The 17407-nt window shown below is 43.0% G+C and overlaps 1 protein-coding gene across 1 annotated transcript in view; it reads right to left on the bottom strand.

Annotated features, from left to right (window-relative positions):
- Arfgef3 (ARFGEF family member 3) overlaps positions 1–17048 on the bottom strand; it is a 164881-nt gene extending 147833 nt beyond the window's left edge. The window contains exons 1-2 of the mRNA XM_021173858.3: positions 16842–17048; positions 7692–7743 (exon numbers count right to left, since the gene is read on the bottom strand). Coding sequence (XP_021029517.1) covers positions 7692–7743; positions 16842–16926 — 137 coding nt within the window. The 5' untranslated portion in view covers positions 16927–17048. The remainder of the gene's footprint in view (positions 1–7691; positions 7744–16841) is intronic.
- Positions 17049–17407: the final 359 nt, after the last annotated feature.

The raw sequence follows: 17407 nt of genomic DNA on the forward strand, positions 1-17407 counted from the left end.
ATATGCTAATATTTACTCTTTCAATATCTGAGCTGGTGTCTTGGCCTGGGATCCTACACATCCTCTGCTTCCTCTGCTCTACAAGAGTCAACGCCCCTCTTTACTACATAAGCAAGGCAGGGACACCAGACAGTGTCTTGTTTTACTAATGTTTTACTTTACAGACAAGGTGGAAGACGGGAACCAGGGAACCAACACCTGAGGTTGCCTTCTGACTGTCTCACACACACACACACACACACACACACACACACACACACACACACACGAAGAAAAAGGAAGGAGGAAAGGCAGGAACTATACTGATGGGACCAGAACTGCCTCCCCACAGTAGCTGCAGAGATTTCTCTTGCCATTTTAAGTCATGGTCCTTCCCAGTTGATGCAGGTAGGTGTTTCCAATCAAAACTAAAAACAAAACAAAACATGTCATAAACCATGCAGCAGTTACTGCCGGGCTCAAAGTATAGGACCAAAATGAAATAGGTCAACATAGCATAAAAGCAATGAAAAGGAAACAATACAAAGAATGGAGAGCTATGATGGATGGATCTTTCCAAGCACAAATGCTGACGAATGCACTTTCTTTCACCTGCATGAAAGACCAGTAGGTTCCTAAGACAAGATAAGGCGGAATGTGTGTGTAAGCATATTAGCTGCAGGGTTAAGTCGGAACCTAATAGGCACACTAAAGCAGAAGGCTGCAGGAAGCAGCAGTATGGAAGATACACAAGGACAAACAGGAAGTAAACCTGGCAGGAGAACGTAACTAAGCAATGGTGATTCCAAAGAGTCATGGAGAGGGAAAGTAAGATGGCAGCCGAGCGGATGCTGGAGACATGGCTGCATTTTCCTCACTGGGGTACTGCGCAAAACCAACCAGAGGGCTGCTACCAATAGTTGTCTTTTAACAGCCTGAGGGGTTTCTTGACAGTTTTATCTCAGCTAGACCAGTAAGTTAGAAGTACCTTGGAGTATAAGGAAAAGACACCTTTTGTCTTTTAATAGGATAGGAGTCAAGGTCCTTTATTCTTCTTTAAAATCAGAAATACTACACATGGAATTCATGTTGGGGGTTGGGTTAGGCACTTTCCAGTCCTTGCCCCATGCCACTCCTATTCTAGAGCCACCCATAAGTTGAAATAAGGTGCCAAAGCTGCTGAGGCCAGAACAACTGGTCTAGAAATATTTTATTTATAATCCAATGTTAAAAGAAAAAAAGTCATGAGGGCATGAATTTCTCTTTGAGACTTATTAAGAACTGAAGAGTTTATAGTCAGCATTCTCTGGCACGGAATGTGAATCAGTGTCCTAATGACTACCACTCCCACCCCACATCACATTGGTCAGGGCTTTCTTGGATCAAGTAGCAGGCAAGAGGCCTAAATCTACACTAGCTGGGATCCATGAGTTGGGTATTAGGTTTCTGAACGTATTCTTTGAGATATGCTTAGTCAGAAAGATATTAAAAGGTCCATCACCAGAGCAAGATTTGATTCTATTGGAGATTTCCCCAAAATACTTTAAAAAAGGAATCTAGGAGTGAAACATACAGTCCCTGGAATTAATAAGGAGAAATTTGGAGAGACCATTTCATCCCCAAAAGGTTCATTAGGCACTAAACTGGGGGACACAAAAAAGATGAACTCTTGAGCATAGGATCTGATCCCTGAGCCCCCCTAAATAACTTAGGATGTGGTAGATAAGCCCCATGGCAGAATTACACCAAGAGTATAACGAGGCTCGGGGGACAGGGGACATTTCTAACTGCCAGGGTGAATAAAGACCTGAGCAATTTTAAAGGCCAACAAAATAATAGGGGAAGGCTGTAGGCAATGAACAACAACTGGTCTTGATGAAGCGAGCAGCCTGAATATGCCCCACTATTCAGAGCTTCAGACAAAGGGGAGATTATAATGGCCTGTAAACCAGACCAGTTGTCTAAGTCTCAGCTTTGGTATATAAAGTATAGATCATTGTCTTAGGGTTTCATTAATATGAAGATGACTAAGGCAACTTTTACAAAAGAAAAACTTTAATTGTGGTTGGATGAAAACAGTTTCAGAGATTTAGCCTAGTTTTACCATAACAGGACGCATGGCAGCATCCAGGCAGACGTGGTGCTGGAGGAGCTGAGAGTTCTAGATCTTGATCAAAAAGGAATCCAGAAGACTGTTCTGCAGGCAGCCAGAAGGAGACAAGATTCCATACTGGGTAGAGCCTGAGAATAGAAGACCTCAAGGCCCACCTACACAGTGATGTACTTTCTTCAACAAGGCCACACTTCCTCCAGTAATGTCACACCTCTTAACAGTGCCACTCCCTATGGCCAAGCACTCATCTATGGGGGCCAAACCTACTCAAACCACCATGAGCACCCTTGACAAGAATGCTTTATTTCAACTTAGGAGTGGCTCTCAGATAGAAATGTAGTAAAAACTAGAACGTACCTAAAAACACTACAAGGGAGAGGAAGTTTTACTAAACATGGCTGCAGAAGGCTGATCAAGAAAGTGGACACCCAGTAGCTGTGGAATCTCCCTGGTAGTGAGAGTGCAGGATCAGACCTAGAGGGGGTGAAAACCTTCACACTAGCCTTAGACACAATCTAAGAGATCACTAACATCTTAGGAAACTAAATTTTAATATCCCATGTAAAATCAAGATTAACCCAAAAATTATGATTAAAAAATCTTTTAAAGACAGGATCTAACTGTATAACTTGGCCTGATCTCAAAATAGAGAATTTCTGTGGAAATCTGACAAGCAAGATATGATTGGAAGTCTGAAAACCAGCCAGATCCACCAATGTAAGAGAGTCGTGAGGTATCTGGGCTTATTTAGATAGTTGTGTAGATTCACATAGAGCCATGCCAATTAGAGTGTTCAAATTCACTGCTATCCAAATATGGGGTCTGCAATCCATTGACAAGAAGAAAAACTGGGCAGATGGAAAGACAGAGCAATAAGGGGCAGAGGACACTGGGAAAGTCTCTCTGACAAGAGCAACCGCAGGGAATGGCCTACAGATCAAGACCCATCTGGGAGAAGCAGCCATTACAAATAACAAATAAAATCCTAACAAAAGGCCCATGTTTCAGGCATGAACTCCTGCCCTTTTAACAGATGAAGAAGAGAAAAATGTAAAGTCTGCAAATTTTCAGATAAGACAGATTATCTGAATAGTCAGGTACCCAAATAGCCAAGCCCTCATAAGAACTTGTGAGTATGTGACATCTGGAATTCTGGGGAGTCTTCACAGGGTATATAAATGCTAAGGCCCTGAGAGTTGGGAAACTGTTGGTGGGTTTATATACCCTCTGAAGAGTTTCCAGAATTCCAAATGTTACACATTCACAGAAACTATCTGTACCTGCCAAACCCACACCCCTGCTAGAGCCCCGGGCAAATCACAGTCAGCTGCTGTGGCCAATCTGAAGCAGCCCCATATCTCACACCTGGGATTCAAATGAAAACACATTCATAAAATATTTCTGTGTTTTTAAAGAAGCCAAAATTCTCACTACAGCCTAGAATCGGTGACAATGAGTGGTAGTTTGACCTGGTTAGAAGTATTTTATGCAGTTACTAATAGGAAACAACCTATTGGTAAAACAAGAACTAGAGATGGTGACCCTAACCTAGTGCACACTGTGCACTGTGGATGCCTCTTGAGTAAAGGGACCCTGCAGTAGAATCTTAGCTGATAGGCTTTCTTCAACCTTTCACAAACACATGGAATACCTTGAGTTCAAGAAGAGGGTAGTGTGGCACAAAGGGGAGGGGACTGCAGACACCACATGGCAAGTCAGGGACCCTGAATGCTCATCTCCAAGGTCAAGAGTAAGACTAATGGCAACAAGAAGATGAAAACGATCCTCTGCTAACAAATTGAGGAAATAATTCATAGGATGTATTCATTGCACCTTCCTGCATAGGCAGTGTCTCCTGATAACTCCTTAATTCCCACTAGGGTGCTCCTCCCAGAAAATGTACTATGCATTCACCAATCACTTAACTCATGCATATTAATTTGCACTCAGGCTTGTGTGAGAAGTCTTTAAAAGCAATTGCTCAAGTGGAGGAGGATAATACCACACAGGTGTCTCAAGGGTTCAGTATGCTTCTGATCTGAGCTGTCTTTATTAATATGCACAAATGAGCAAAGCCATATTTATAATTATTTATTAGAATGTTCATATATCTAACAGCTGAGAAATCAAAATGAAAGCCTAGCATAGCAAACTGTTTGGCATTTCAATGATTCCCTATAACCCCATCTAAAACAAGTTTTTAAGAGATGCTGTCTCAAAAATCAGTCATCAGTCAATAAAAGCAAAACAACGGCAAAAAGCGAACATCAGAGTTCCTCGCAGACCAATCAATCTACACGTTAAAGAGTGAGCTCATCGTATCACTTCCCTAATCATAACACAACATAGTTATTCACACTGTTGTTGATTCCATAACTCATCCTTGCTGTAATCGCGGCTTCTCCTGTGTTCCTTTGCAATGAGGCTTTGAAAGGCTCCACTACTGTGACTCGAGCCTCCTGAAGCCTCCTTATACAAGTCTGAAAGTCCATAATAAATTCAACCAATGTAACAGTGTTCCCTTGTTTGTCCTCGTTCTCCCCTTCCAGAATAAAAAGTCTCCAACATGAGCTATGTGACATGTCTCATTCATATGGTTCAGTGCCCTGCACAACAATGTTTGATGGCCTTTGCTGTGCACATAAAATACAGCATTGCAGATTCTTCTAAATACAAAGATGATGGTGCAGCTCTCTGTCATCAGGATAAACACTTTGACTTATATTCCTAATAATGATGATTCTAGGTTAGGTCTCCTAAAGACATTAGTCCACAACTCATCCTTTGGAACCCTTTCCTCAAATTCTGTTGCCATCTCCTAGTCCTAGGGTATACAAGATGGCCAGCGAGCTATGACATGAGGGTAAATACAAATGCATGAGAACCAAATGCATGTCCTTTAGCACCAATAAAATGGTATTGTCTCCAGTTCTTGTGCTCCCCCTGCAACACATGATGAAAACATCAGTTACCTTTTATTACAACTTGGTTATTATTGGTGGTGGTGGTGGTGGTGGTGCTGTGTATGCATGTGCCTTGATGCATGGGTGAAGGTCAGAGGACAATTTGTGAAGCTGGTCCTCTCCTTCCACATGTGGATCCTGGCGATACAGTTCAGGCCCACAGTCAGGAGTCCTTGACCAATGAGGCATCTCAGGGGCTCCCTGGCTGCCTGTGAACAGGGCAGACTAGACCCCTCTACTCTATGGCCATTGTTATCTGCTGTTCTCACCCTGAAGGCTGAGCTGCTACCACAGCTCTAGAGCCACATAAGCCTCATTTTCAGATTGAATCATACTTTGGTATGAAAAACAATCTTCAGAATAGTGAGAGGTCGAGATGATTTTTTTTTTTGCTTATATGGTTATTAAGAAAAAGTTATGATTTTGTTCCCATGTATTTTAAAATTAAGATTTTTCCAGTATAATTTTAATTATGAAGGCTATAGTTGTTGCATATTGGAATTATTTAGAATTTCATTTAAAACATATACTATTTTAAATGTATTTAATGAACTCTATACACTACAGCAACCTGAAAACTGCTTTAAACTACTGAAAATAAGAGAACAAATTCATCCTTAACAAGAAAAAACTCCATTGTCTCTTTTTCTCCTTGAACTCACATTTCCATTCTACTTCACCCACAGAATTTTTTTCTAAATACAATATGAGTTAATGCTTGAAAGGCTTTTATGAATCTCCATATTATGCTTTTTATAACAAAGTATGCATAAAATGATACTTTTAAAAATGTCCTGGGACTATAGTGCTTAAAAGTGTTTGATTTTCTTTCAGTTTGAGCTATCATTATCAATGCACATGATTGATCCAAAGAACAATAACAATTATTTATAGGAATGTTAATATTGTTAACATGAAAAAGCAATTTTATTGGAAATGTTTTCTAATGAGATGAACAGGGTTTGTTGATCCCTTCAATTAGTTCATTTATCTATGGACGAGTTTTACCACTGTTTGTGATAAAGCCTGGCGTGGCACCAGCTTTATATCATTGTTATTTTATGGATGTAAGCAATAAGAAACCTTGTCTGTATGTGTTTACATGAAATGATGGTAACTTATCAAAAGATATTTTCATTTATCATCTTATAGCTGGATTAGGTTTCCTTCAAGTTTGCTGACAGTCAAGATGTAAAAACTAACCAAATTGCACAAAGATGCATTTCTTGGTTCTTATCATTTCTTGTGCCCACAGACTGGCATTTCCACAGTTCTCTGTGGTGGTATGGTGGTTTCCCATCCTACGAAACTCCCAGAGCAGAGCAGCATGGTACCAGCTCTGCTCGTCTCTGTCAAGCAGAAGAGTGCAGTGAAAGGTGAGGGGGAAAATCCGCTATGACTAAGTTAACCTGGATCACATCAGCTTCAAGAGAAGGTACATACAGGAGTTAGAAGACAGGAAATGAGCTCCCCAAACCAGGCTGCCTTTGTAGTTCTTACACGGCCTCTTGGGACAGCTCGCTGTAGCCATGTATGCTGCTGCTACTCTGTCAATTGGCCAGCTCTGTACAACTTTGATTTACACGGCAGTTCCTACAACATGTGAATACACATGTATATCTGGAGTACATATGACAGGAGAAGTCATACAATGGTTTGAAGACAAATTGAAGAACAGGATTGAATCCTGTTCAGTCCACTTGGATGAAAATTCCCAATAAGTCACTGTGTCCTGATGATGTAGAAAATATACTCTATAAACGATTGTAAGGTCACTTCTCATAATATCATAGGAAAACTTAGAAATCATCAAGAGCTTTAATAACAGAAAAACTGCTAGATCAGTTAGGCCTACAGCTGTGAGATTAGAACTAAAGCACTTTAAAGAACATATTGGAATTTAGAAAACATGTTTCATATAGTATTAAATTTTAAAAAATAAGCAGAAAATGAATTGGAAGAAAAATCCACATTCATTTGTATGTTTTATATGTATGTGCAGAGGACTTGAGAAAAATCTATGATGCTGGCTTTAGTCATTATCCACAGGTGTGTGATTGTGAAAATAGTCCTTTTTATTCTTTTGTTCTTTCCCATTTTCTACACAGGACATACATTTATCTCAAAATAAGGAGAAAGAAGGAAAAATGTGCATCGGCAGGTGAGGAAGGTATAGAAATAGGCTTGTGTCTCGGAGCTGCTGCAAGTGACTTCAGATTGTCTTCAGCAAGAAGGTGTCCTGCTGAGGCTGGGGAGAAAATGAAACCCATTGCAGCTGCTTGGGCTGACTGTGCTTCCCAGAGGACACACTGTGCGTCACTGGCATACTGTGCGTCACTGGGAGGGTTTGCTCCATTTCACTCTCTCATGTTAGCTTTGGTTATTTCTCTTCTCGCCTAGTTACATCCTTCTGCTCACTGACTCTTGGTAGCACCGACTTCACACACAAATGGAAATAGATCAAACCCCCATCTTGCTCCCCTCATGAAATATCCCACTTCACCCACACCGAACAAACCAACAACACAAGATAAAAACTATGCAGCACTTGAAAGGCTATAAAGCAACACGGTGATCCAGCCTTTAGGAAACCATAGAAGGTGAGCTTTGTTCCTGCTGCATTTCCCATCTCTTACCTCAACAAGTGGGGAGGGATCTTCACAACAGTGTCCAGGCCACCTAGGGTTTCTGTAAAAGAAGATTGTGGAATTACAAGTAAATATTCAAAGACTCTGACATCTAAAAACTAAAATCTCTATACTCTCTGAACTCATCAGTGGCTTTTGTTCCCTCTTTTAAAATAAAAACTACCCACTTCTCAGTCATCTTTATTTTAAAATTCTTCCCCCACAGTGGACCTCACTTCATTATTGGGAAAAAGCTTATTAAAAACCAGGCCACATTTTCCTGTTAGTGGCAAGGAATGAACAACTAAATCCTTAACCTAAGCCATAATGCCAAGTCATTGTACCGAACATTGACCAAGATACTACATTCGTCCATCAAAGAAGCAAGAGCTGTTTGGTTGAAGCATTTTAATCTCTCAATAAATAAACTCATACATGTGAAGACTTTCAAGTTCACAAGGCACCTTATAGGACATGTCACCACATAATTTATTCAACAGTTTTTCTACTATTAAAGCACATTTTCCCTTTCTGGGTTTCCTTAAACATTATGAGAAATTCTGAAGTTACATTTGTTTTTGCAGTGTGTTTGCTACATTATCAGGACACAGTGATTTATTGGGAATTTCCATTCAACAAGATTGAACAAGAATTGGGTTTCTATCTTCAAAACAAATCTATTTCTTCCTTCTGTCCTACTTATGTGTTGTAGGGACTTCCACGTTAACCTCACATGTTTGTGACATGGTAGATTGTGCCATCTATTTGATCACATTACAAGTAGGTTCATCCTCAAATGTCATACTCAACCCAGATACTCAATACTTTGCCAAGGTTTGTGGATAAATCACACCACAACTGACTCTAATTGTACACACAATAAAAAGCTGATTATTATATATTCTCTAAAATTGTTGTACTTTAATAATTCCAACTTGTCTCCAGGTGATCAGCTTCACCATTTAGAGTCAACAAGCTTTGTCCATTTGAATTACTTCCCTTGGGAGAGGACAGACAAGCCCCCTCAACCCACTAAGAAATCAGTGAGAACAAGAAACCAAATAGGTCCCTTAGACTCAGTCCTAATAGGACCCAGCAGGACAGAATCAGGTCTGCTGTAGTCAATGGAGCACAAATCCTGGATTTGAGATAGGTGACTCATCAGCAAAACAGAAAGTTGATCTGAGCTGGGCCAGTGGTGCCTCAGAGATATGGCCCAGCAGGGAAAGAGCGGGACTGAGGTCAGAGCTAAGGACAAGACAGGATGGCAAGAAAAGGAAGCCATGACATGCAGGTTCTGGGGGTAGCTCAAAGGCTCACACAGGTTAGCACAGCCCAGCAATTAGTGTGACAGGGAGCAGTGCTGAGGGCAAGTCAATGTTGCTAGTCAAGGAGAAATGACACCAGACAAGCATGCATTGTGTTCTCTCCAGGGACAGAGGCACATCTTCAGCTCAGGGTTGAACACTGCCTGCACTACAAATGCCGAGTGAGCCAGAAGAAAGAGAAAAGAGATCAGGGCATTCATTCTATGGGAGAGTGCTTGCCCAGCATGAAAGACTATGGATTCAATCTTCAGCACCACCTTTAGCAGCCAGCCACACAGTTGCTATGAGCAGAGAGCCCTGTTCCAGGTAAGTGGAACAAGGGTGGAATTCAAGTCAATTGCTGAAAGAACAAAGAAGCCAGGCCCTTCCTGAAATATGCGCAACAGTGTCTTCCAAGTGCTGTTCTGGAAAATAGGGCAGAGTAGCACTGCAGGAAGTAATACCACAGAAACACCAACAAGAGAGAAGAGAGAATCGCCTTCTCTCTCTGGCTCCATACTATTTTGTAGGATGGAACAAGTCACCCAGGTCCAAGCTTTTATCCCCTCATCTCCGTCTCCCTCCCTCCCTCCCTCCCTCCCTCCCTCCCTCCCTCCCTCCCTCCCTCCCTCCCTTCCTCCCTCCCTCTCTCCCTTTGTTCCTTTCCTTCTTTCTTTTCCTTTTGGTACTAAGATTGAGCCAGGGCAATTGGTCAACCGCTGACCTACACCCAGTTTCCTCACCTGTAAAGGGAGGTGACTGACATCTGCCCCATAAGATTCTTAGGAAGAGCTAATGAAGTCACAGTCATCAAAAGCCTGATCTTGACCTTAGATGTCAGTGACAGCTCCTGTCTCCTTGACAGACTCACTGCATTTCAGGCCATGTAATGGATGAAGACCCAGTAGTGAGAATAGTTTGTCGGAGAATTCCGAGAGCATACACTCTAGTTTCAAACTGTGGCAAACGCCAGGAAGGAAAATTTAGGCATTATTCAAAGTGTGCGTCAGATGGTTCTCCTACAGATGGGTACCAGGACTCCCTCTAGGAAGTACTAAAACTGAACATGACTGCAAATTAGGTAAGAAGGTTTTCCAAGAAGAGTGCATAATGAATTCAAAAGACATAAAACTTAGTTCAACATGGTAGTGCACACCTGTAGTTCCAGATACTGGGGACACAGAGGCAGCAGGATCCCCTTGGCCCAAGAGTTAGAGACCAGCCTGAACAACACAGTGAAATCCTAACTCAAAACCAAACAAACATTCCAGCAAATAGACTCAATGAAGGCGTTAAGAGTTTTAAATTAAGGTCAATGAGAGCTCAGCAGCCGATAAAAGTATTTGCTGCTAACCTGATGACTTGTATTTGATCCCCAGGACCCTCACAAAACAAACAAACAAACAAAAATACAATAAAATGTTTCAAAAACAAAAACACTCATTGGATCCCAATCATCCATCGTCGCTGCTCCCTAAGGTCACTGGCCTAGCCCTTGCCTTCTCAGACCTGGTGACTACAGCATCCTTCAATTTGCCCTGCCTCTGGCTCAGCCCCTGTCGTTCATTCTCTTCTCAACACCATAGGTAATTAGGCCCAGCTAACACAGCACTTCCCTAGGCCACTAGACACGTGCCTTCCTTACAACCTCCTTACAACCTCCCTTACAACCTTCCTTACAACCTCCCTTACAACCTTCCTTACAACCTCCCTTTCAAGACAGCTTCCCCTAAAAGGTCTACTGAGAGGGCAACTCCATTTTCCTTCTTCCAAGGCCCTCCTGTCTCAAGTACTACTTTATATTTTCCTCTAGGATTTGTTACTATCTGATAAGTACATATTTTTACTTATCTTGATCATTTGACATCATCCTTGCAATCGTCCATGAATGGCAAATTGGATCCTTTGTCTTTTTTATTCCCTATGGTAACTGCACTGAGAACGGCTCCTGGCGTGCTGTAGGTGCTCACCATGACTTTGCTGAGGTAATGAAGTAACAGGGAGGATAGCATATGTCAGTCACTGAAAGAAGGTCCACGTGGCTGAAGTTCAGAACATCAGAGAAAAGGTGGTGCAGGATGCAGCTCCCAGACAGGTAGAGGCAGGCCACATGACACTTAGCAGAACACACAGAGGGCTCCATTTCACACTAACGGGTGCTAGTCAGCCCTTTCACCTAGCCTGGAATGAACAGATTAGGTTCCCCAGTTGGTACTGCTTGAATGGTAGCTTGAAAAAATCTAGAAGCAACAAGGAAGGAGAACATATCAAGCTGCTGCAAGCCAGGAGTGGCTGGAAAGAAACAATGACCATTGAATGTGCAACAGAAGTAAAGAGACATGGAGATGCTGGAGATACAGCTAAGAGGTAAACAGAGGCAGAACTGAGAGCAGGTTAGACAACAGAAGTAAAGAAGACATGAACATGCTGGAGATAGAGCTAAGAGGTAAACAGAGGCAGAACTGAGAGCAGGTTAGACAACAAACTACAGAAGCATCCAGGATCACTTTGGGTCTTGTTACCTTTAAGCACTTTTGTGCCACTCAAGAAGATGTTGACATAATTCATTGAGCCTGGGATGTGAGGGACTAGGGATGTGGGAATGGAAGAGTCCTGTTGACACGATGTAGCTCAAGAACCACAGTGTCACCAGAAATGGCAGTGTCAGCAAGGCAAAGCCAGCACCCAGCGGTGTCTGGTATCTTTGGTAGAAGTTGAGTTGGATGGGAGTGGGGCAGAATAGCAGGAAGCAAAGGGAAGGGCACAATCCCTGTAGGCCCGTTAAGAAGTCTGACAGTGGAGAGCTGCCTAGGGGAAAACCTGGAGCCCGAAGTGAAGGGGCTGAAAAGATGGCAGTGAGGAAGATGGGCCTTCACCTCGTGAGAGTTTCCACCTCTAATTTCATTTCCTTTTCCCTTTATATCTTGAATGTATCCCCCATCAGCCCGAAGGTGTAAGTAAAACCGTTAAAGTCATTGTAAGACGAGGGTGTGCTGCTGCCCCACGTGAGTCCCAGCCTCTCTTTCTTATTTTCAGTGCTGACCCCATCCTTGGGAGTTATTAGTTCTGAAGGGAAACCCTGTTCTCGAAGGCTCTCCTTGGCTCATCCCAAGCAACAGATGCTTTTCTACTCAGAGCACATCAGTGGCTAACAAAATCCTCAGTAGCATAGAAAAAGATAAAATGCATACTTAGTCCTTGCTACTTATTCTGCAACTATCAAAACCACTCACCCTTAAAGGTATTATAACAAACCAGACTAAAATGTTTAAAAAAAATGTACAAGTGCACTAAAGGAGGTAGTAAGATGACTTAGTAGGTAAATGTACCAAGCCTGACAATGTGAAGTCAACTCCCAGAACCCACAGAGTAGGTCTGACTTCTACATATATTTATATTGGGTGGCTTTTGTACCCACCCCCATATAAATAAGGTAAATATTTAAAAGTTAAATGCATTAAAAAAAGTCTTACATTTTAAAATATATGTGAAGTATAATCCCTTGATCCCTTTGCAAAAGGGGTAACTTTTAAATGTAATATAGTGTTACCACTGGGTGGTAAGATAATATTCACTTTCTATACTATTCTAATGTTTTCCAATATTCTAAAAACTAACATTTAACCCTTACAAATTAAGGATGAGAAATATCTGAAGCCACAGAGGTTAGTAAAAGTATATTTATAAATTAAAAGTATGTCCTCAACTATAGATGCGGAAACCACTAAGTCTGTCAAGCCACTGTGCTTGTGCTCACAAGGGGCCACTCCTCTGATCACTTTTATTTAACTGGCCAGTATCCATTCTGCTTTCTTAGCCACACTATACGTTTGCTCTGAGGAAACCATCTTTCCTTAACCCTGATATTCAACTGTCTCATAGTATAAGTCGAATCCAGTTATGACTCAGGTCACAGAGAGAATCCAAGGACCAAGGACCACTTGGGTGTGACTGGCAGAGCCATATGGTCTAAATGTGGTGATAGCCAGTCTTTCCAAAGTTGGTACAAGGAAGGGATGGATCCTTTCTCTTGAAATGGTGCAAATGGTCTATGTCTCTTCCCACCTTAGATCCATGGTTCTCAACCTTCCTAATGCTGCGACCCTTTAATACAGTTACTCATGTTGTGGTGACTCTCAACCATAAAATTATTTTTGTAGCTACTTCATAAATATAATTTTGCTGTTGTTATGACTTGTATAGTAAATACCTGTGGGTTTGATGGCCCTTTGGTAGTCTCAACCCACAGGCTGAGAACCATGCCTTAGATGATCTAGGTGTTGCCATTGATGAACGTGGAGGCGATTTCAGAAACAGCCGGAACTTCTAACTAGTATTTCCAGGTTCTTGTCACCATCAGAGAAAGAATTGAAAGGTGACACAAACGAACATATTTGGAAGAAGTTTTATACAGACAGAGAGTGAAGGATTCTGAGTTACAGTAGCTGAACTTATAGGTGAGCTTTAATGAACGGAGGATTAGCCACACATGAGAAGAGGGTCTGACTTTCCTGCCGAATAGGCTATACTACCACTGTCTGTCCTGATCTGGAATTTTGAGATAGAAACAGACAACTCTGCCAGACAAATGATATAGAAGCGCCATTATGGTGAAGCAAAGCACAGTTAATAAAGGAGTGGATTAGCCATGATGGTCCCAGATGGTCTTTGTTTGTTTGTTTGTTTTTAATGTCTGAGCAGCCACATAATGTTCTATCTTGCTGTAACATAGCTCTATGATTGCATCAGCTTCTAGAAAGTTTATCACACACCCTTTCCCCTCAAAAAACCCTATCAGCTTACCTTATTAGTATAGAGATGACCTCTCTTTCTTGAGATGACTGCTGTTCCATTCTAAAGAAAGGTGACTGCGTGTCTTAGTATAATCTCTGTTGCTATGATAAACATCATGACCAAAAGCAACTTGGAGAGGAAGGGGTTTCTTTCAGGTTACAGGTTAGTCTATCGTTGAAGGGGGTAGGAGCAGATGCTTGAAGAAAGGACCACAAGGGAAAGCTGCTTTTCACGTTGTTGCAGGCTCACATTCAGCTTTCTTTCTTATACAGCTCATGTCCCACCTGCCTAGGCATCTCACGGTGGTCTGGACCCTCCTCTATCAATTAGCGATTAGGAAAATGCCCCGTGAACATAGTCACAGAGCAATCTGATCTAGCAATTCTTCAGTTGAGGCCCCTTTTTCTTCTGAGGTGACTCTAGGGTTATCTCCTATTCGCAGCTGAAACCAATCCCAACACCGGGCTCCCCCATGAAAATCTGAATAAGGGTTACTCCCCTCTCCTAACACAGTCTAAGTAGGGGATAACATGGTCTAAGTTTATGGACACCCAAAATCTGTGTAGAGCATGTCAGACAATTCACAAAGACCAAGTCAAGGTCCTTAACACTGTATAATTTCATATCAACCCAAACCCCATTATTCTTCCAATGAACCTTTCATGGATGGAGCAAGTAAATTGTGTGGTGGTGGTGGTGGGGGGTCAGCTTTAACTTGCCTTGTCTTTATACTCAAGATGTTTCTCAATGATCCTTCCCTCATAGGTATGCGTGTGCCAACTCCAAAGTACTAAGTGCTCTAAGAGAGTCTGGAGGGCAGGGCTCTAAGCCAGCTGGGTAAAGAATTCCACTGAGGCGGGCACTGAAAGCTTCCTGTAAGGCTTTGAAGGATCGGGAAAGAAATCCCAGATGGAAGAGGATCAGGAGCAAAGAAAGTAACTGCTGTGCACGGTGCCATCGACAACGTGGTGGCACAGCTAACTGCCACCAGGCCCTGGAGCTCTCCGTGGGGCAAGAAGAAAGGGTGCTGCTCTAGCTTCTTAAGTACATTCTTAGAAATGTACCTGTTCCTCTATTTAAAAATACGAGGGCTGACAGGCGGCAAATGTTTTCTAGTAAAAGCCTTGCCTTGGCTGTGGGAACTGGAGGGAAGTGAAAAACAGCAAATCCCTCTAGCCTACGCCTTTGTTTATACTGCACACCCCACTCCCCTTCAACAAACAGATTTTCACTTACAGGAGTGTCTGAAATATATGATCGAAAAAAAAATAGAAGAAAAATTAGAGAATCAAAAGATTACTCATTCTTTACGTGAAATCTACTCAGTCTCCCTTCTCCTCCCCTCATATTCAGACCCCATCTCATTAAAGCTCTCATGCCCGGTTTTCCAACTGTGGTTGTTCCCATGTTCCCAGGAAGGTTCTGTGCTATTATTTAACTGTCAAAGCCTTATCTCTTCTTTTGCTAATTACAGAGTGATCAAGGAACTGCAAAAGGGACCTCATCTATTCTTACGGTCAAGGTGAATTCTGAACTTGACCCAGAAAATCTACTTGTCCTCGGCTCAGGGCTTCGTCCCCAGTAGCTTCAAGGGCCTAAGTTCAACAGCCGTGGTTTAGACACAAGATGTTGAATATCGAATGCCCAACTTATTAAAAACACTGGGTTACTCTACACCTCTGCGTTTATCTCAATCCGTTTCATTTACAGCAAACTAATAAGGAATACGAGGAATGGTGTATTTCATGCCCAGTCAGGTCCTGCTTTATTATGTTAGCCAGCCATCTGTGACCCTTCATTAGAGAGGCATTTGGGAATCCAGCTTCGAATCACTGCTGAACAGTAAACGGTAATGGCCACACTGAAACCTTACTGCGGCTTTAAGAGCCTTGCTGCTTCTCAGACAGCTAGTCCATTTGCATTTAACATTAAACTAAAATGGCCAAACACTAGTTCTACCTACAAGATAAACTCCCTGGGCAATAATTGAGACAATTTAGGGCTGTGCAGAGATTAAACAAAGGATGGTGCTGCTACAATTGCCTACACACAGAGACACAGACACACATATGTGCACAAACATGTGAATTAGGACCTTCTGTCAGAACAGCATGACCTAAAACACTATGAGAATTTGGTCTTCAGTGGACCGACGGCTAACGGCATTTCTGTGTCTTATTTTCCAGGTTGCACACTGCACAGAATCATGACAAGCGCCGATTGTTTTTTATTTCAAGGGAAGGGGTTCCTGGGTTTTTGTTGTTGTTTTTAATTAGTTGGTTACAGAGGCATATCACGCAGGATCCCATAAAGCAAGGGGCTTAGTGGGCTGTCTATATAGTTCAGTTCACTCCCCCCTCCCCCATTCTCAGTGCCTTGGTCTTGCCTAATTGACATGTCATTCCGTTTGTTTTCTGATTTTGAGGACTGCAGCCTACAGGATGGGAAACGCTCATTTGCTACCAGGAACTTATCTCAATTTTGGTGCAGCTCACACAACTATAAGCCCACCTGTCTGAGGGCACGTCAATAACCGGACTGCAAGAGAAACACAATTCCTTCAGTCTGTTATTTTCCATGCACAATAGCCATAAAAGTGAATATTTAGCAAGGTGGCTTCTATCAGCAAAATCAAATTAAACAAGCCTTCCTTCCTGGTTCCACTCACCAGTGTTTGAGAAGAGGGCTGTTGCTTTAATTAACTTCCTTTTTTCTTCCATACCCTTGGAAACCAGGGCCCTGATTTCATACAAGCGGGAGGTCCTAACTTGGCTATGGGGAACCCTTGTCTATGGGCTCTAGGGACCAGGAATGGGGTTACCTCACAGCAAAGGCAACGGTTCCCATAGAGGTTTGGGAAGCGGTAAGGGAACCAGATGGAGACGGCTGGATGCCCACGCTGAGCCAAGATTTTCATACCCCGCATTAAATATCCGAGGCAACATTCATAACCCATAGTCGGTGTCAGTGCATCCTGCCCAGGGGCTCGAGGAGCCTGTGATCGGGGAGCAGGTGTCCCTGCGCAGCCCCTCGGCTCCCGCGCATCGCCCTCACTTACCCAGGGCCCAGGTGCAGCTCTCTTTGATGGCTTTGTATTTGCTCCCGGACGCATCTCTCTGCAGCTTCCTCAGAATCTCTTCCATCTTGGCCTTCCTAGATCCAGGCCACCGACCCCGAGATCGCGCAGGGGACGCGCCTAGGAGGCCTCGGCACTCGTCCCCATCGCTGATGAATCACACCCGCTCCGCGCCACAGGCCACGTCAGCCCCGCCGCCACGCCTGTTGCCACGCCCGCCGGGTCAGGTGCGCTCACCAGCAGGGGAACCCGGGAGGCCCCGGCCGCCTACCTAACGTCCAAGAGGACCTGGGGTACCAAGCTTCATTCAAAGGTGGGGATCTGTGGCTGGCTGGCAGCCAGTCTCTGCCCTAGGGAAATCACCGAGATCCATGGGCGGAAGGCAGGGAGGGGCCTGGTCGCTTGTGCCAATCACCTGCTGGGCCGGCACATCCGGCATCTCTGAGACCTGCTACACTAGGGGGTAGATAGTAATAAATAGTAAATAGTAAACAGCTGGTCCCCTCCCTGTGTAAGGCTGAAGCCATCCAGCGAGAACTACGTCATAT

Source organism: Mus caroli, unplaced genomic scaffold (assembly GCF_978045245.1).
Source record: "Mus caroli unplaced genomic scaffold, Mus_caroli_1 scaffold_9, whole genome shotgun sequence".
Taxonomy (NCBI): Eukaryota; Metazoa; Chordata; class Mammalia; order Rodentia; family Muridae; genus Mus; species Mus caroli.